This window comes from Anolis sagrei, chromosome 4 (genome assembly GCF_037176765.1).
Source record: "Anolis sagrei isolate rAnoSag1 chromosome 4, rAnoSag1.mat, whole genome shotgun sequence".
NCBI classification, from domain to species: Eukaryota; Metazoa; Chordata; class Lepidosauria; order Squamata; family Dactyloidae; genus Anolis; species Anolis sagrei.
The window spans coordinates 125,319,825-125,341,837 of NC_090024.1; the positions used below are offsets into that span (position 1 = coordinate 125,319,825).

Consider the following 22,013-nt stretch of genomic DNA (forward strand, 5'->3'; position numbering starts at 1 on the left):
CTGGGTGCTTTTCCCCTTCTATTCTATTCTATTCTATTCTATTCTATCAAAGCAGATAATCTGAATTTTATTTGGCAGTATAAAAGGGGCACCAGTATGCTTGTTCTCAATCCTGGCTGATCTGGTTTAGTGGAAGCTCACCTGGCACACACCTCCTTATCCGCAGTCCTGGCTGAAATCTCTACTCTTGGAGAGTATTCCTAAAGTTGTTTTCTGTCCAATATCATGCATAATGAAATTATTCAAATTTGAAGTACAAATCCAAACCTCTGAAGTTTGTAAAGAAACTAATTCTATAGCACATGTTAAAAAAAGCCAATATGACAAGAATCCTACTCACTCAGAGATGACTGGTGGATCACAATGTTGCTGGATGAGGCCTTTCTCTTCCAATTTTTCTCAAGCACCTTCACACAAAGACCCCATTTACACGGTCTTATAATGCAGTCTGAAATTGCATTAAATGGCTTTGTAAATAATGCCAAATGTGCAAAGTCCCAAAATTATTTCTCCAAAGCAACTGAATAAAGATGGAGTGGAAAGGTGAAGCAGAGCTCAGCAGCGGGGCAAAAAGCTGCTAAAAATATCCACTCCTGTTGGCATTGCCCTTTTAAAAAGATGCAGGGTGTTGCCATTGCTCTTTTAGAAAAAAACTATCACAGCCATGAGCTTTGCTCAGAAAGTGAACCTATTGAAACATTACAATCCAGGCACATTTTTACAAAGTAAAAAACATAGGATGTCACAGGAACAACCAAATGAAGCAGCTAACAAACTGACCAAATCAAAAGCAATGGCAAAACAATAAATGAAATAGTACAAAAATAAATAAAAGCCAATTATCAAAGCAATGGGAATAAATATAAGATGCCTCAGTTCCACCCCCATCCCAAGCACTTCCTTTTTTATGAAAGGGGTTGATTTAATAACAGTGAAAATGAAGGGGAAAATATAAAAAGACAATAGATCGAAAAGTGTTGAAACATAGTAAGATTGAGCATGATTAAAATAAAAATGGGAGATAAATAAATAAAATATAAAAGATGAAATTACAAGAATTCAACTATAATAATTAAAATGGTCAAAGGTCTAGTATAAAGATTATACTCGATGGGATAGCCTACAGACATGGATAAACAAACAGAATTGTGGAAGAATTTAAATAAAATAAGGACTTTTTATGTAGGGAGTTGGTTAAGGAAATAAGATTACTGAGACTGGAGGTGGAATTACAATTAGATATTATGGTATTTTGGAAATAAATGTTGTATAAAGGTTACTCTAGCTCCTACACATCCTAATTAAAAACCAAAGGAAATTCGTAAGCAGGCAGTAGATGTAGGTAGTAAAAAAGCCCTCCTTTATTTATGTTTCTTGTTAATATAAAGCTTTTCCTCCAAGCCCTTTGATTTCCGTATTGGTCCTGTTCGAAATTTGTTCCACTCAGAATCTGCTTCTGTGTTGTAAAGTTTAGAGAATCAAAGTGCTTACATATGACATATTAATGCAACATTCATGATAAAATCTGCTGTTTGTTCTGATTTTGGGTGGCCCATTGTCCATGAACAGTTCTGCCAGGATGCTCTCTACCTCTGCATCCCATCTCCCAAAACAGTAGCCATTTTTTAATAAAGAAATGTAGCTTTGGATGAAGCCGCTCCTCAAGACCAAGTATGATCCCTGTTCTCAAGATATCCACATCCAAACTCATGCTGCCAGTCATAGCCAATATTTTTTTTCTTTTTTTTCTAATTAATTGCATTTTATACATCAACCTCTTTAACATGTTGTTTTGTTGTTTTGCTTTGACATTTCCTCCCCTTTTCTCTTTTTTTCCCCCCCTTTTTTCACCTCAGTGCTCCCCTCCACCCGTCTCAAGCCACATTTCTTACATTTCATCTGTCCAAAATTTCATTTCTTCTTGTGACGGTAATTTTCCTTCCTTATTTTTTAATCCATTTACCACAAATTTTCCCCATATAGCATCAAAATCACTTTGTTTCCATATACCTTTTTTAACCTTTAATATACATGTCAGTTTATCATTTAATGCTATTTTCCATGCTTCCTTATACCACTCCTCTATTCGTATATTCATTTCTTTTTTCCAATTCCTTGCTATGAGCAGTCTTGCTATAGTTAGTAAGTTTGTTATCGCTTCTTTATCCTCCTTTTTCAGTTGCTTATTGGTATATAATGATAATAAGGCTATACTAGGACTTTTGTCTATTTTCATATTCATTATACTTTCTATTTCTCTAAATACTTTCTCCCAAAAATTATTTACATATTTACATTGCCACCACATATGTATATATGTTCCTGGTTCTTTACACCCTCTCCAACAATTTGTTGAATTGTTTTTATTCATATATGCTGGAAAAAAAATAATAGAAATGGAAGCCAACTCAATCAATTCGAACAAATAATACAGAAGGGAAGGGCAGTAGAAGAACATGAAAACTTGAGAGGTATAATTAGCAAAATCTATAAGATACTAATTGAAATGAAGGATGGGAAAATAAAAAAGAGTACCCTTAAGGAGATTTGGGAAGAGGATTTAGGGATAAAAATAAGTGAAATAGAGTGGCAACAGTTATGGGGACAAAGACATTTTAAAAATTTATCGATACGTGTTAAAGAAAATTATTACAAGCTAATATGGAAGTGGTACTTAACACCGGTAAGAATAGTCATAGCCAATATTGAGTGAACTTCTCCAAGGATCTAACTCATCATGTGGCAGCTTGCTTACTATCTTTTTAGATGTTAGTAATAAGGTTAAAAGTGACGTTTGTCCGTTCTCCTGTATCCAAGAAATGAGTTATTAACAAGCAGAACAACACAGGGAATGCAATTTTTCATGAGCACATCAGTACTACTTTTGCTCAACAGCAAAGAGGAAGGAAATAATCAGATCTTTACACACCTTATGTTCTAAGATTCTGGCATCTGATGCCCCGCGATATATATCATCTTGTGTTTGAAGCTTACAAATACCTTCTTGGTTCACCTCAGCCACATGACTCATAGCTGAAGGTGACAGAGGCCTGACTAAGAAAAAAGACTGCCATTACTGTTCAGATGACCAAAAATACCCTTGATGACATGAATCTATAAATATACCCTTAGTCATGGTGACTTTTTGATACAACTTAAGTTTGCCCCGTGTACTTCAGAAAATTAGGAGGGAGCATCAAATTCTGACATCCAGGTATCCTCTAGGGCAGGAGTCCTCAAACTAAGGCCCACAGGCTAGATGCAGCCCTCCAAGGTCATTTACCTGGGCCCAAACTTTAGACTTAGGGTGGCCCTCAGTCTGAAACAACTTGAAGGCACACTGCAACAACAATCCTAATTGACGGTTCAAGCCCTGCCTATCTTCGCGATTGCATCTCCCTCTATGAACCAGCGCGAACTTTAAGATCTTCTGGGGAGGCCCTCCTTTCGCTCCCACCACCATCACAAGCACGGTTGGTGGGGACGAGAGAGAGGGCCTTCTCGGTGGTGGCCCCTCGCCTCTGGAATGCCCTTCCTGGAGAAATAAGACAGGCCCCATCCCTCCCCTCCTTTCGTAAAAGCCTGAATACCTGGTGGTTTAAACAAACCTTTGAGAATGACTAGTTCTAGCTCTGCCCCAGATACTGTTGAAATTGGCCATATCTTCTTCTACCAATTAGCCAGGTCACTCTCTTCTGTTAGGCCCTGGAAATGTACAGCCATAGACTCTACCTAATTTCGCGGGCCAGGCCCGGCCTTTTAAACTGCCTTGATCAGGCATTATTATTTTTAATATATGTGCTATTGTGGTTTTAATTCCTATATTGTCTTGTTAATTTTATGTTTATGCCATTTTTCTTGTATGTATTGATTATGTTACTTGGAAACCGCTCTGAGTCCCCTTGGGGAGATAGAGTGGTATATAAATAAAGTTTTGTTGTTGTTGTAATTGACTTGCCTATTTCATCAACCAAAAGCAGGTCCATACTTCCTGTTGAAATATTTGTAAGTGTCTGTTGGTTAAAGCTGTTCTTCATTTTAAATATTATATTGTATTGTTCTTTCATGTTTTTTCCATTACAAATAAGATATGTGTAGTGTGCATAGGAATTTATTCATTTTTTATTTCAAACTATAGTCCGGGCCCCCCTACAGCCTGAGGAACCGTGAACCAGCCCTTGGCTTAAACAGTTTGAGGATTCCTGCTCTAGATGTCTGCTTTGTTTGTCTAATGACAACTCCCATCGTTAGCTGCTCCACACACCCAATATATACACCAGCTAAAATCCTGTTTGTTACTTATGCTGGCGCAACCTCGGCTTATTAAAACTTTGCAGAAGGAACTCTACAGTACCGCCTTTGCATTGGATGCACCTGGGCAGGCAGGCAGGCAGCTCCGAGGCCCAGGACCCTACTCAGACAGAGTGTCATCTGAAATGGGTGCTTTCATTTGATATGCAGCTGCGCAAGGCAGTCTTCAACTCTTGAAAACTAATGCCTTCCAAATAGGCCTTTTTATTTGTATTTCTACTTTCTTTACACAATTCTATGAGGGACACAGTATGTGACACAGTAGGAACACTCACCCCAGTGAATCAAAAATAACATTTTTGTGTGCTGTATATTTCCAGCTCCAGAACCACCCTACATCAGGGAACCAAAGTCGCTTAGCAATACTTTTCTTTCTTTCACCATTACTATTGTGTTGCTGTTTCAAAATATAAAGGAGTAGGTATGGGGGGTGACTAATGGAGAGGTAAAAAGCAGCTGTATGGACAACATTTCACAAGATATAAGTATGTTTTAAAAGCACTTGGTCCTTGGTGTATGGACAGATAAGGTGCAACTCAGCTTGTTACACAGGACCTCATCACATGGGGAAAATTCTCCGTCGTAGAACACTTCACCCACACAGACAGCACATGACAGACATCTACTTCCAGTACAGCTCCATGCCGGCTGCATTGGCAAAGTGTTCTAAGAAAAGGAAGTATGAACACAGGAGACTACCCATGTTCAGATAGAAAATCATGGGGACAGCGCAGAAGCATGCGAAAAAGCTTTCTGGTGTGTGATGGGCAAGCGGGTGGTGTGACCGATGGGGCAATCCATTTGCCCCACAGTCCCATGATTTGCTCCACTGCCCTACGGATCCCTCTACTATCCCATTCATCAAAGACCTCCATGTGATGAGGTCCTTATAATAGATCAGCATCATGGAGATAGGCAACACAGGATTTATTTCCTTTATTTTTAATTCACAACATTTTTCTCATTCCTTGGAATTATCTGATACATAAAAACTACTGCCTTATTATTTGGTGAAATAGATGATAACATCAGCAATTGCATAAAAATTATGACTCTGAATAAGTTAAGTCTGAACCATTCTCACCGAGTATTTCTCTCCCCTACCTATATACAAAAAACTCTGGGACTTGTAGTCCTTGATAGGTCTCTCACACTCCCTTCGAGAAAAGTATGAGATACATGGTAAGAAGCCCAACATCCAGACATTGTTCTAACACTGTTTCTGACTGGCCCCATCAAATATCATATGAACTGTATGGTATTTTTTCTGCTGGGATGGGATCGAAGGTGGGCTTGTCTATAAATATTAATTTCCTGATTCAGGATCAATGCTTTTCTCATAGTAATGGTGATAGGCCAGGTCCATTTGGGCCCTGATAAAGTGTGCAATAAAGTGCTGCAGGATCTTCACCCTTAGAAGAATGCCTCTCTTCGAGTCATCAGCTCCTCTGAACCAAGACCTTTCAGACTTGATCAGAGGTTGCAAAGAGCAAGGCAAGCTTGAGGCATTTTCCTGCCAAACAACAGGACAGTGCTGCCACCATCCCTTTCTTTCTTCGGCAGTTATGCATAGTCAGTGTCCTCCACCACAATTGAAGTCAGCAGGTTGCCTTAAGGGCCAAATGGTAGGATCATGGATCATGGCATCTCTTTCAAGCCATGCTACAACCCCTACCATCTATCAATTAAATCACCCACTTTATGCTACTGGATCTAGCAAAAAATAGAAGAATTCCCTGTGATCATCTTCACTTTTCTGTGGCCATTCTGTATAGTGCTAAGTGGCTCAGACCTGGGGTAGATTCAGTGTTTGTACATTTGAGGGGTTCCTGGATGGTGGAAAAGAAAAAAGCTTGATATTATGTTATATGTGATGTTTAGAGTCATAAATCAACTGTCCTTCCTATATACTCCATGCGATTCCATGTGGATTTTTTCACTGCTACATGCCATGTTTCATCCATATTTCTCCAAGGATGTTCTTCCACAAGGGAAAAATGACAGTCAAATTAGCTGTAAAGCTTATCCTGCTGAGTGATACCCACATGAGAGCTGTTGCTTCCTTTAAAAACCTGCTTATATAATGCCATTAGAGGCTTTTTAATGAAATGCAAACACACAGTTCAGCAGGGCAGATCAAGTAGCCATTTTCTTACTTCTATTTCCATTCTCCAGAGAGATTCAAACAACCAGTAAAAATAAGAAGAATGTTAACTGCTGGATTAAAAAAAGCCCATTAATGCCAAGAAAGGGCACTAGTAAGAGACCCACACAGATAAATATTATTTGCAGCAATGTGTGTGCCATTATTCCTTTGGGAGCTTTAAAAGTTAAATAGGCCCTATGGTGGCAGTAGCCACAGTATGACCTTTGGGTGCCTGGGCATTCTTAGGGGTCTTTCGGTTTTATTATCATGGTGGGCCTCCTTAAATCAAGGATGAAAACATTTGAGCCTTTCCTAACATACACTGCATGGGGAAAGACCGTTCCTTGCATTATTTTGTGATATGGTGATCTCTAAAAAATATTTGCTTCAAATGTTTTTCACTGCCCTGCTTTCTTCTATTCTCTTTTCCTGTGCAGCAGTTTTCACAAAAGACATACAACTATGGAAATAGACATCATAGAATAATTGTCTATCCCAGAAAAGATGTGAAAACGTGTCTGTAACATTTCAAGCAGGTTCGCAGCTTGGGTGTGATCTTGGACTCGTCGCTGAGCCTGGAACCCCAGGTTTCAGTGGTGACCAGGGGAGCATTCGCACAGTTTAGTGCGCCAGCTGCGCCTGTACCTTGGGAAGTCTGACTTGGCCACGGTAGTCCATGCTCTGGTTACATCCCGTATAGACTACTGCAATGCTCTCTATGTGGGGTTGCCTTTGAAGACTGCTTGGAAGCTTCAAATGATCCAGCTTTCGGCAGCCAGGTTGCTAACAGGAACGGCACTCAGGGAGCATACTACTCCTCTGTTGCGCCAGCTCCACTGGCTGCCAGTTTGCTACCGGGCACAATTCAAAGTGCTGGCATTAGCCTATAAAGCCCTAAACGGTTCTGGCTCTACTTACCTCTCCGAACGCATCTCCTCCTATGAACTGACTAGGACACTAAGATCATCTGGGGAGGCCCTGCTCTCTGTCCCACCTGCATCACAGGCGCGCTTGGCGGGACGAGAGACAGGGCCTTCTCAGTGGTGGCCCCTCGGCTGTGGAACGCCCTGCCTGCAGATATCAGATCGACCCCCTCCCTGCTGGCGTTTCGGAGGTGTTCAAACAAGCATTTGATTAAACAGTGTAACTGAACATAGGAATACCGAATAATGGATGATGAGACTGGATTCTGATTTTACTGTTGAGGCGCTAATGATTGTTATACGGATGTTTAATGATTTATGTTGCAATTGTTTTTAATTGCCCTATACTTGTCTTGTGATGTTTTGTATTGATGTTGTTCACTGCTTTGAGTCGTCTGAGGGCTGAGAAAAGCGGTAAATAAAATAAAATAAATAAATATATATATATAAATAAATAATAAATTTCAGAGGGCTGGATGTGGGGTTCCTGTCTACCACATCTGTTCAGAAACTGTTTCTGTGCTATAGCTATCATGAGGAAGATATGGCTGTAATAGGCACCTGAAGGGATAGAACTGAGGCAGCCAGGAACTATGGAAGCTTGGAGGCTTGAACATAACAACAGGCAGATAGGTGAGCTCCATGCCTCCACATCCCACTTTTATTTATTTATTTATTGCAATTTTTCCAATAATAATAATAATAATAATAATAATAATAATAATAATAATTTTATTTATATACCGCCCTATATCCCCTAGGGGACTCAGAGCTGTTTCCACACATGCAAAATAATACAAAAACATACAATATAAAACAAAAACATAAGCACAAACTGTTAACACAACATATACATTAAAATCAATTTACAACCACTTCCGCTCTCTTCTTCCTGCAAGGTAAGCTGCCAGGGGCAAATATTTCAATAAGGGGCCTGGACTATTTGGAACAGGCTGGGCCAAGGCTAGTGAAGGGGAAGGGAAAAATGGGGCTGGCTGAATGCTACACTGCAAGGATCGGTCTCAGCAATCTACATCCATCTGTATAACTCAAGGCAATTTAAATTCTCTTATCCCTCACTTGTCACCCTTTAAGACATCAGCTATACTACACATGATGAGAAAGACGGAACTATATAATTTTAACCTGCTACTGGTATATTGTACTTTCAGGAAAACCCATCCCGTTTTCGGTCCCATTTTTGGCTGGGATCCCATTCTGTTTTTGGGGAAATAATAATAATAATAATAATAATAATAATAATAACAACAATAACAATAACTTTATTTGTATACCCCGCCACCATCTCCCCAAGGGGACTTGGGGAGGCTTACCAAGGGACAAGCCCAGTACAGATAAAAACAAAACACAATAAAATCGATCAATAAGAACACAACACAATAACAAACATGATCATAAAACAATCTTATGCCTGAGATAAGGTAGATACAGGGTTCAGGTACAAGTAAGTGCAAAGCTTCCTAAATGGGGCAGTAGAAAGTGCAAAGTTCAAAACAATTGAGGGGTAGGAATATCCTTTTAAAAAGTGTCAAAGTAAGTTCCCAAAATTGGGAGGGGGTATTCCATTTCTTGGATCCACAGCTAGAATTTCCATTTTTGCTTCGGGAAGATCCGGGCCATTGGTTTCAATGGGGAAAATGGCCACACTTGGAAGATACATTTACCACTACAAGCTCCCTAAGTTTCAGAATGTTTGAGTTCTCCACTGATTTTTAGGATTTTTTTTAAAGGAGAGAGATATTCAAAAAGGTGAACTAACAAGAGGGGCTGGGGGGGGGGGCTGCTGTATTGGTGCAGGCGCACACAAGCCAAAAGATTGGGCTGGGCTGGGGAAGGCATAGCAGAGACTGAGAATCAAAGAGGTGAGGGGGGGGAGGGGGGGACTTTGTTAAACATCTTTCAGTCCTCCTTTTTATTTTATTAGTAATTTTGCTAGGGAGGAATGCCCCACCCTCTCTTCCCTAGCAAAAGTACTAGTAAAATAAAAGAAGGACTGAAATATATTTAACTAGGAATATTTAATGCAGAAGAAAAAGGAATTTTCTCAAAAACCAATCCATTCTCTAAACACTAAATAGCAGCACTAAGATACACGGAGCTAGCACATCTCTCCCTCTCAAACACCAGCTTTGCAAAAAGACATGTGATCTGCATTCGTTTTCTGATTGGCTCTGGCAAGGCTAAATTTTAGCCAAATCTGCTGAATACAGAACATCAAGCCAATATCGTGCACACCCTGCAATGGGTCAGTAGTTGCCTATGTTGTTGTTTACTCGCAGTCTTATATGATTACTCCAATCTGCTACTTAATTAAGTGACATATACATTTATGACTGAGGCTTCACAGTGGGAGCAGAGAGGACAACAGGTGCACAACCCCAAAGTAGGTTGGACTTGGGATAAAAAATGAAAATAAAAAGGAGAACACCGGTCGATATTCTGTTGGAAAGTTGTCGTCATCATGAAGTAGCTTCCAACCTTGAATTGCACCATTGTGCAATGCTTGTATTTCCAGGAGGAGAGCAAACGCATAGCTATGGCACTGGGACCTTTACATAAACAATGTGCAATGGAATAATTTTGCCACAGTTCACTTGTATGGTTGCATATCATGTCAGCAATATAGCTCCATGATCATAAAGTTACACATTGTAGCTTCTGATGCAGGACCTTAGCCACCATCCCTGGGAAACTATTACCCTCCTCTTTCTGTTGTTCTAATCCCATCCATAAACATAATCCCGCAATGGTCTACATTATGATTTCATAGGTTCTGTGCTAATTTAACATCTGGTCTCACATATTCCTGAGCTGCTAATGGCAAAAAAGAAAACATAGCCAGCTAGAGACCCATGATCCCATTAGAGGGAAATAAGGAGGAACTAACATTGTTTTTTTTATGTTAATAGTTTCTATTCATTTGAGCACATACTGGGCTGTATTCATTATAGCTGTGAACACCCACCTCGCCAGATCTGTGGGAGACATTTGGATATTTAAGACCCAACAGGATTTTGAATTTGCATGAAATGGAAAGTCTATAGATTCCATATCTGCTTAGTTTTCCCCTGACATTAAGTCCGGTTGTGTCCGACTCTGGAGTGTGGTGCTCCTCTCCATTGCTAAGCCAAAGAGCTGACATTGTCCTTAAGACACCTTCAAGGTCAGGTGGCCAGTATGACTGCATGGAGCGCCATTACCTTCCCGCCAGAGTGGTACCTACTGATCTACTCACGTTTGCATGTTTTTGAACTGCTAGGTTGGCAGAAGCTGAGGCTGACAGCGGAAGCTCACACTGCTCCCCAGATTCAAACCTGTGACCTTTCGATCAACAAGTTTAGCAGCAGTTTAATCCACTATGCCTCTCAGGGCGACTTCATATCTGCTTACCCTACTCAAAGCAACAGAATACATTAAGCAAAATACCTGTTGTATTCAAATAGGAATAAATGATTTAGGTTGCAGAATGATGCAACTGCATGTGTACATGCAAGATTTGGACCACTAAGATGCAATATTCTGAAAAGGAGATACAGCATCAACAGCTGTATCTCCTACACTGTGTAGTAGTTCGCTATGTGTCAGCTCCAGTGAAAAGAATGCTCCACATACTGCACAAAGTAAAACTGCACTTTCTATCAGGCATACACTATGAAGAGGTATGGCTTGTCTCTGCTGAGACCAATACATTTGTCACATATTTATGGTAGTAGGTGTACACCTAAAAGTAATAAATTAAATGTTATATGAAAAACATATATCATTATGATCATGATGCTCATAATGCTGAAAGTATTTTGTATTTGACGTTGACCTGGCATTTTCATGCTGAAAATCAGTACTTTCACAATGTTCAGACTAACAATTGTCTCTGCTTCAGTTGACCATAACCAAATGTGTTTGACCAAGGAGGCAGAAAATCTTGGGGAAACAGCAGACCAATCAAGAAGAGGCATTAATGTGGTTGATTTCTGCCCTCTGGCATAGAACAGAACAGATGTGCTTGATGCAGGCAAGGAAGATTAAATCAGATGAATCTATAGTCCAATTTGGGCTTAGAAACACAATGGGGGGAGTAAAGATGTATTAGAGAGATTTGGGTCTCTAAGCAGGTTAAATTTTCACAGTGTTCATCTTGCAGAGGCTCTGAAGCAGCGAATTTCCCTCTATTTAAGTCAGAATGTGGGTGGAGGCATCCCACAGCCCCCTGTGATCCACAACTGACTGAAAAAGGGGGAAATTGCTATGAAGAGCAACTACACCAGTTACTTTGAAACTAATTGTAGAGTTAAAGCAGCAACCACAATGGGAGGCACTGGGGCTGCTGCCTTTATGGCTCTGAAGGATGCCAATAATGAAACAATGGGGAATTAGGGGACAGGGAAGAAGCTCAACTCCCCCCACCACCACCCACCACCACCACCACCACCACTACCACTATCACCATACACACACACTAGCAGTGATGCAGAAGCACTCAGTGGCAGGGTCACTGAGATGAGATGAGACAAAATGAGGGAGAGGTTAAAGCAAGCCCTCCAGCTGTTTGGGCTTCCAACTCCCAGAAGCCCTAGCCAGCTTTTTCAAAAATCAGGAATTCTGGGAGTTGGAGTCCCAAACAGCTGCAGGGCCATGGTTTGAGGAATCTGGAGGCTCACTGAGATGTTAACTTAGAAATAAATTGAAACCAAGGGGCCTGCTGAGCTGTCATTACCTGTGAGTTGGAGCCACCAAGTTACAAACAGGAGAAGGGAATCTCACTTCTTAGACCAAGTTTAATCAACTGATGATAACCTTCCTCTTAGAAAACAAATACGTTGTCTGACATATTCATAAGTATTCTGAACAAAGCAACTGGATAAATGTTTGTAATTTTTTTATTTTCTAAAATTATAAAAAGGTAGTAGTGTTACTTTTTCAAAAATAAGGCTACAATTATTGAACCCCACAAGAAACATGTTTGCAGTTTTCTCATGTGTGTGTGTGTGTGAGTGACTTGAGAAACTGCAAGTTGCTTCTGGTGTGAGAGAATTGGCTGTCTGCAAGCATGTAGTCCAGGGGATGCGCAGATGTGTTACCATCCTGTGGGAGGTTTCTCTCATGTCCCTGGATACAAAGCTGGAGCTGACAGACGGGAAGGGAGCTCACCCTGCTCCCCGGATTCAAACCACCGACCTTCAGGTCAGCAATTGTGCCACAGGGGCTCCGGTAGTTTTCTCATGAAGGACAGAGATATATCATCCCATAGAGTATGAAAGATACCTAGTGATTTCTTTCCCTATTTTCAAATGTATAAACAATGATTCTCTGTGCTGTAGAGAAGCTTGGGATCCTTTTTTCCTATGACACCTTGGCAGCACTAATACATCTCCAAAGAAGTGCTGAGTGACATCACAGGAAGCAATCAATATCTCCCAGGACTTTCCTGAAGGTGTACTGATGCCGCCCAAGAAATGCTGAGCCAGCAAAAGACTTGTTCTCCCTATGGGGCAGGATCTTTATCTGAATGTTTAAAAACAGAAGGAAAAGAACACCCTCTGGCCACCTCATTTATAAGGTGACATTCTGTCCTAGCCCCATATCCATAAGGTATTACTTTATCAACAAGCAACATAATACATAGTTTTCCCTTTAAAAAAAACAGGAATATGGATAGGTTGGCAGGTAACACTCATATAGTGGGCTGCTGCAATTCCAAACTCGGACTTGCAATGGCTATCACAGTTTAGCTCAATGGCCATGAATGATCCCAGGTTTCTGAGATCCCAGTAGGCAAAATACAGAAAACAATGGAAAAAAGAAAGTTTTCCATCACATGCTAAAAAACAAGCCACATCTCCCATTACAATTAAAAAATTAAAAATAGCTGTTATCTTCAGAGTACCATTGGCTACTACAGAAAACATGACTGAATAAACCACAGCTGGATCACAACGTCAAATTAACAAAAGTTTTGATATGGAAGCTTTCCTAAGTCTCCTAAATAAGGAAGTCTTGAAGGGAGGCATGCTTGGCTTCTTCCATAGCTATTTTTAAATGGGCCTTCACGTCCTGGATATTTGAGATATTTGGATATTTGAGCCCATTTTTAATTGGTTCTGGTATATACTATATTTTATATTTTGTGATTCTTCATGATGAGATTTTTAATGTTGCCATTCTAGTTATTTGTATTATAAACAAAATATATATTCATTACTCTATTTCTACAGACCATGTAGAAATAATTGAGGAAGAGAGCCATAAAAAAGGAAGAAAAAGCAAAGAATAATTATTCTCAGTAAACAAAATTTAGGAACTTAAAATTTAAGAGGGATTGGTATGCGTATGAAACCAGATGTTACAGCTTAAAAGTAGCAGAAGGAGTATAATTGCTCTGAACAGGCAGGATTATTTTTAATATATATGTGTAATTGTGATAATTTTATGCTTACGTTGTTTTGTTAATTTTGTTATTCTGTTTACTTTGTATGTTTTGGTGATGTTGCTTGGAAACCACCCTGAGATAGAGCGGTATATAAATAAAGTTATTATTATTATTATTGTTATTATTATTGTTATTATTATTATTATTATTTTGCCATTTTCCTGTAACCTTAGTACATGTCTCTTCCTTTGGGTTAATGTCAGAAAATTGATGTTTTATTTTCTAGTGATGCTCATTTCTCCACTAACATGGGAACTACTAGCAGTCACTGATATAATGTGGTGCTTGTAAATAATCCGAGGACTCAGTGGTAGAACGCAGGCATCTCATGTGTAAGGTCCTGAGTTCAATGTCCATGGTGGCACCAGTGAGAAGAGTACTGCAGTCCAATGCGGAAAACATCCCCAGCCCTATTAAGACCTTGGATCTGTCAGCAAAAGTAAAGAATACAGGGCTGAAAGAATGGATAACTTGGTCTAGTATAGGGCCTCTTCCAATGTGTTCTCTGCCAAGGCATCTTTGGGGCCAAGTTCAACAGGAGGTGAAGAGCCTACTGGCTTGGCTCTTAAAATTGGTGTGAGGAGGAGGGACCTGCCTCCCTATTACTTTCATCCTTGTTGGAATTCACATTGAAGACATTCCAAAATACATTTGTATCTAATTGAGATTTGCCTAGTTTCCCCCCCCCCCTTCCCAATGAACTGTGCTGTGCAGTTCAAAAACGGCAAATATTTCATTAGTCTTAACACAGAGATTGTAATTCAAAGGCCACTGTGTTGGTTCAAACTAACAGAAATGAGTTCACAAAAGAAGAATCTCAAGAAGAAAGGATGCCTCTTTAAATATCGTAATAGCCTGATGCCAGTTTGCAAAAAAAAGTATAATGACTCAAAAGCATAAAGAAGAACCAATAAATCATGTGACATCACATCAGAAAATACATCAAATGCAAATATGTAACATATAATCAAGAAATTAAATAGATAAAATTTTCTAGGCCATCCTCAAGAGACAAGGCATATAAATATATCCATTTTACATTTAGAACACAGTCTGTGTTATTGTAAAATATATTACCATTATTTTCTGTTAAGCTAAATCATGTAACTCATTCACAACTGAAACACCAAAACAATAACAGCGGACTAGATTGGGTCTATCTCTTAAAGGGGAAGGCAACTTTGGCTGGTCCAACAGCCAATTATCTACCATTTTCACTGTTAGTTTTGTTTTTTGGGGTTTTTTTTTAATCAAAAGTAGGAGTGACTAGTTTTCGGCATTTACATGTTGGAAGGAATCGAAGTGATACAAAATTACCCCTCTTGAGGAAAGTCTGTGATGTCAGATGTCAGTTTGAGCACCAAAACAAATATTTGAAGAGGGCCCCAAAATCAGATCAAGGGGGTATGTTGGTCTCTCCTGAGTTAAAAGAACTAGCTAGGTCAAGATGACTGACTTCTGCCTTCATTGTGAAATACTCCTTACTTTTTTTTTGTCTATATCTGGTCCTTATGACTGACAGGGCATCGCATCAGCTGTTAACCAAAGTAACTGGGTCACCGAGTTACTTGGAGCTGATCCCAGAGAGGCCATGACCTTGTTCCACCCAACCTTTGCCATGCCGAGAGTCCCCCTCACTGGGGCAAAGCAGCTGCAAGGAGCAGATCAGGGTTTGATTAGGAGAAATATTAAGGTAAAGGGGATTTATTTCTAATGCAAAACAGCTTGGGGGGATTGCTCATGCTGGAGGGTGCCTTAGGTTAAGCCACTGCACAGCTCCCTGCAGGAGGGGTGTTTATGCTAACCTTTTGCCACCAGTGGAGCTGTGACAAATCGGACACCAAGGAAAAGGTTTCAAAGGGCTGCCTTTCAATGCTATTTTGGAGATCTTTCATTGAAGCGCACACATCGTTATACCTCAGCCATTTTTTCCTGCAGGGGCAAGATCTGATCCAGTTGCCCAGTAATAAAATAAGAAAATAAAACAGATCCTGACGTCCAGGGTTCTGACTAGTGACTGCAAATGTAGGGGTGACTGACAAATAACAGGAGCATTTCATTTCCTCTGACTCCATGTACTGAAGACAGAGACAAGATTTCTTAGCAGTTCAAGAAATGATTAAAATGGATTTTATTACAATAATTTAATACACAGCTTGGATTTAAATGTAGTAGATTATTTGTAGCTGTGCTTTGGCTGATTTGCACTGAATTATGATGGGACCATCCCAGTGTTTCTCTCTCCCTCAAACTCCCCCTCTCTTTCTATGCAGGCTTAATTTGGCCATTAGCACCAGAGGACAATACAGATGTTCCAAGCACCTCAAGGCAGCCTCTTTCAAAAGGACAGACAGCATTACAGGTCTCTTACCTTGCAACCCTATATGTGGTTCCTCAGATGTAAAGTATTTTCCCAAAAGGACTTAGTTTTATCTAAATATATAGGATTGCAGTTTGAATGGTTGCTTCAACCATCCTGAGAAGAAAAATGTAGACAGGAGTCTTTATAAAAATATAAGCCTCGCCACCTGCTTTAAACCACTGTAAGAAAATAAGAAGTCATTCCTAACTAAAAGTGTCAGGTGGAAGAAATCAACATAGGGTACTTGCTAAGAATAATGCTTGAAACCAATTTGAGAGGAACCGGTTTTGCTGTGCAGGCAATTAGACTGACAAATCTGGAATCGGCATGAGGTATTACATTAACCATGGAACATGACATCAAACATCAAACCACTCTGCGGATTGTCATGTGTCGTCATCATCATTGTTGTCACTCCCCCCCCCCCCCCCCCGCTTTTCCAGGGGAGATGCGTATCAGTGCTCCAGAGGCATAGAAGGTGGGAAAAGAAAGGTTACAAGGGTGGAGCTAGCCAATTTTTAGCCCCCTGCTAGCCAGCTATTCCTTTGGGACATTTTTCTGCAGTTCCTTAGTTCCTAATCCTATAAAATTCTTCAGCAAGGACAGGTGTCTCCAATGTGCTCTGCAATCTGCAGAGCCAATTTCATCCTGGGATCTCAGATATATTGGGATGTGCCGCAGTGCATTAAAGGGCTTAACTTTGCCTTCGTTGCTGCTTTCTTTAATGTGCTATATACGCCAATGGCAGCATGCATTTTGTAGCCACCGTGGCTTTGAGTTAACTTGGAGCTACACTAAATGGTCAGTGTAGATGTGACCATAGGAAGTATTGGTAATCAGAGGTGTAAACAACAACAACAAGCACTTATGTTAAGCAATTAACATCAGTAACATTTATACCAACTATGTCCCCATACAAAAGCGACTTGCTTGAGATGATGAGGTTCCTTGTGGAGAGAAAATCAGGATATAAATAAACAATAATAATAATGGGTTGTTGTAGGTTTTTCGGGCTATATGGCCATGTTCTAAAAGCATTCTCTCCTGAGTCTGACCTCACAACCTCTGAGGATGCTTGCCATAGATGCAGGCGAAACGTCACAAGAGGATGCTTCTAAACCATGGCCATATAGCCCGAAAAACCTATAACAACTCAGTGATTCTGGCCATGAAAGCCTTCGACAATACAATAATAATAATGTAGCGATTTCACTGAAGCACAGACCAGGAGCTTCCTAGATTATAGACAGAACCACCATACTGCCTCATCTAAACTATTTCAAGAAAAACTGATAAATCCAATAAGGAGCAACTTTCTTTCCAAGGAGGTGGCACTTGACAAAAATGCATGAAAGTTTTTCTACACCTACTTGAAGAAGTCTTCCTTGCAATAGACGCTCCCAGCTCTGGAGAAGCAGCGGTCTGCCAGCTGCATTTGGCAATCTGCACACTTGAGGCAAGAGCCGTGCCAGTGCCGGTCGAGGACTTTCAGGATGAATTTATCCAGAATATGCTGGTTGCAGCCGGCACACTGGGGGATCTCTGGCAGGGGAAGAAAAAGAAGAACATGAGCCAAAAAAAAGGGGGGAGCACTGCTGAGAAAAGAAAGACACAACTGCACAGAACAAGCTGTTCTGACTTAGAAAATAAATGACAACTTTTGTACTATGTAATGATTACACTACGATTCCACTTTAACTTGTCATGGCCACTTCTTGTGAAATCCTGGGATTGAAAAATTAGCAATGGGCATCTAGAACTTCTCATCCTGGAAGTTCCTCTGGTTCTTCTGGTCTAAATTATAAACACCAGGACTCCATAGGATGGAGCCAAGGTGGTTAGAGTGGAAGAGTGAAGGGCTACAACTGTCTAGTTTGAAAGGGCCCCAGGTCCATTTCTCTATGTGGGCACAGAAATGGCTGGACAGTACAAAGCCCAATATGCAGGAAGCTTCATTCTATAAATGAACAGAAGAGGGCTTGCCACTTGCTGAAATGCCCTCTTCTAGACAACCATTAAAGGTACAAGGGCCTTTTCCAGTTTTCAGTGCACCAGTTCTAAAGAGGGAAGGAAATGGGAATGAAGCTCTCTGCAGAGGAAAAGCCCACATGGGCCATTACTTCCTCACTGATACCAATATTGTATTGTTATTTTCTCTTGCAGAGCAAATAGCACCTGTGCATCAGGAGATAGGCATGACCTGTGGATTTTGTACAGTGATAAGGATTAAAATATAATCCTATGGTTTTTGTCCAGATCCCAAATTTTCCCAAAACCACTAGGCTTAAATGTTGTCTGTACAATATTTGGTTTGTTCTTGATCTAGTGTTCCATTTTGATTGAGAAGGCACCTGCAGTTTATATATATTTACGCACAAACTGGTCAAGTTGATCACGTTTTTTAAAAAAACTCAATATTTTAAAAATCCATCCTTCATCTTAGACTGATCTATTTAATCTTACCTAGAATGGAGGCCCTGAACATATCCCGAGGCTGAATGTTTATAAAACTTTGCCTCCCTTGTTCTAAGTACTGGTGGTGAAATGGACTATACTAGATATGGGAGTCAGTTGATGCTAGGAACTGAAAATGTACCAAGATTTGGTGGATGGAGGACATTGTTTGGAGAAGCATCAAAAGATAGTTGGAACAGAGGGCAGTGCCAGCTTCCCTTTTTATTCCAATCTCAGTAAAATTGCACTTCAGGTTCCTGTGACTATATTTAGCAACAAATATTATAGAAGCACTAGATGACTGGTACAACATCCATAAATCGGGTGGAGAAAAGTTGGCTCCTAGACCTCACTTTCACAGCTCTATTTTTCCAATCCCACAAGCCCCAAATTAAAAGAAATTGGTGGGAATATCCCTGCAATACTCTAACATGAAAACCTCATGCCACAGTGCCTTCATGTAATACCCTAATTCATTCAGACTCACCCCCATATCTCCTTTTTTCAGATGACATTATTTTCGGTGACCATTTCGATCAGAATATAGTAGGAAATGAAAGCCCATTTAGGCAAGTTCCTATACAATTGCACATCCTTGCTTTAATACTTTTGGGGTGGCTTAAGTATCACAGTTATCTATAAAATTAAGGTGGCAATGTATACCAGATGGCCAACCTTTGTTTTAGTGGGATTAAGATAGTAACAACATACCAGAATATGCTGGATAAGATGCAGTTAGAACAGCCATTTTGCAGACTTTTGCAGACTTTTAATAAGGTAAACACTGGCTACCTGACTACTAAAATACAGTGGAACCTTGACTTACGAGTGACCAAACTTGCAAATTTTTTGAGGTACAAGCCATTACTTGGCTCATTTTTTGTTCCAATTATTGAGCTAGATCCGAGTTGCGAGCTAGCATGAGAGGTATGGGCTAGCGCAAGAAAAAAGGTCTCGCCTTGTTCCTACTGCCTTCCCACCTCACCGTTCAGAGGTGCAGCCCCCTCCCCACCTTGGCCTCACTCCAGCTGAGCCAAAGACACCCAGAGCATTAGAGCAGTAATGGCTCAGTTAGATGAGATCAAGAGAGAGGGAGATGCAAGAGGAGCAGCCAGCAGCAATGCTACCCCATCAAGGAGACCTCTAAACCAAGCAATTGGGTGCCCTGCTAAATGCGGCTATTCACCGCCATACTCACTCTTTGAGCCCAGACCTATACGCTAAATAGCACTATGACACACCGGTGCACCTCGTTAGCCGTGGCCACGGTTGGCCGCAAAACCAGTACCGCAGCACAAAAAAGTACCACAGCTGCAAAACAAGTACTGTAGCTGCTGGAAGCCACATTCTGACAGCGAAAGAAAAGAAATGTCAGAAAAAACAAGCACAGCCAAGACTTCAAGCCACATGCCAACAAGGAGCCAAAATAGTAACTGCTGAGGTAAAACAGAGGGAGGGGGGAGAGGGGAGGGGAGTGGTCAAAAAAGGAAAGGCAAGAGGGGCTAAATGATAGAAAAGGAGAAAAACCTTATAAATTGGGGAGAACCTATAATGCTAGCTCGCCCACCCTCTCCATCAAGAGCTCCTCTGCCAAAGGTAACCAAAGCCAAACTATATCATATCTAAATAAAATGGAATCAACAGCAACTACATAGTAAAAACTAACAATTAAAAATTAGAAAACCCCAAGGTAATAAATAAAGCCCCAAATCCCAATAATGGCAATAAAGTAGCTTAAACAAATCAGAGGAAATTACTCAGTAATATAAATTGAAAATAGCCAATAGCACTCCAACTCAATCAAGCCCATCTTCCCGAAAAAGCAGACCATGATTCAGGGAGCCAAATAGTTCTTCCTGACACATCTACAGTCAGTTGTTCGCCTCTATTATTTTTCTTGCTCTTTCTGCTGCTTCATGCAACTGGGAGAAGAGATGAAAAGACAACTTGTACATTAAGATCTGAGAGCTTCAAAATCCTTTCTGATCTTCTGAAGACTATGCAGTATTGTTGGTTCCTACATGAACCAACAGGAAAGGGTGGTGGTGAGTGGCTTAGTGAGTCTCTTCAGCTGGTCAGTTACATGGTGGATTTTTGCCACAGGGAGACAGCATACTTCTTGAAACATCCTATCACATTTGCAAATCACAGCTTATGTTTACCTCAGGAGGGAGTCCCCTACTACCAGCAAACGTCTCCTGTGATGACTGACAAAGTCACATCCTGTAGGGTGCTCTGCAGACCTGACCATGTTGCTATCACTGCTGCTCTTTGAGATACATTTTTCAGTGGTAACTGTTGTTCCATTTCTTATTGTTTGTTGACTCCGCCTGTATACAGATTGCATGTCTAGCAGCAGAATAGGTTAGTCAAATATGGGTAGCTGTGTGTTCACTTCCCTATAGTTCCAAATGATAGAAGGTATTGTAAAAATGCTGCCAGTGGAGATTACCCAGTAAAAGTACTGCACATAAATTCTGATATACATGCTTGAGAGAAGATTGATTTCTGAAGGAGCTGAAATACAGTGTAATATTGCAAGACATGTTTATGCAACAGAGCCTCCCCCCTCCGTGCTCTTTTGTTTACTATCCTCTTGGGGAGCTCTGGGGTGGCAAGAAACTGACTCACAACAATATCAAGGATTTGTTGCCTTTTTTATGCCAGCAAAGACTTCCCCAAAGCAAGAAGATGGAGACTATTGTCCTGAAATCTGAACGAAATCGCCAAATTGATTGGCCTATTTATTGAGGAGTATTCAGTGCCTGAAGCCAGATATTAATTCTTAAAGAAGTTGAAGATGGAATGACAAGCCTGTTGTTGCCCTTCCTTTGTATACAGAGCCTCTTTACAATAGGGATAGCTAACTTTAACCCCCCACATATTTTTGAACTGCAACTCCCATAAAAGATCAGAGATTCTTTCTAATGTTATTCTCAGCAGCCTCCTCCATGACAATAAAGACCAAGGCCACGATAGTTTCTCACTCCAGCTGTTGTTGTGTGCCTTAAATTTGTTTCTGACTTACGGTGACACTATCTCAAGATTTGTTCTGAGAGTTTTCTTTTATCTTTGTCTGAGGATGAGAGAGTTTGACTTGTCCAAGGTCAGCAATCGCTTTCCATGACTGATCAGGAATTTGAACCCTGATCTTCAACATTCAGATCACTAGACCACACTGGCTTTCCTCCAGTCCTTTTTATCTATGATACCATTGGTGGTGCAGTGGGTTAAACCACTGAAATGCTGAACTTGATGACCGAAAGCTTGGTGGTTCAAATCTGGGGAGCGGGGTGAGCTCCCGCTGTTGGGCCCAGCTTCTGCCAACCGAACAGTTGTAAAACATGCAAATGTGAGTAGATCAATAAG

General features: G+C 40.5%; 1 protein-coding gene across 2 annotated transcripts in view; it reads right to left on the bottom strand.

Moving 5' to 3' along the window:
- LHX4 (LIM homeobox 4) overlaps positions 1 to 22,013 on the bottom strand; it is a 98,538-nt gene that overhangs the window by 33,871 nt on the left and 42,654 nt on the right. For both annotated transcript variants that reach the window (XM_060774456.2, XM_060774457.2), the window contains one exon: positions 17,561 to 17,732. In XM_060774456.2, the coding sequence (XP_060630439.1) occupies positions 17,561 to 17,732 (172 nt within the window). The remainder of the gene's footprint in view (positions 1 to 17,560; positions 17,733 to 22,013) is intronic.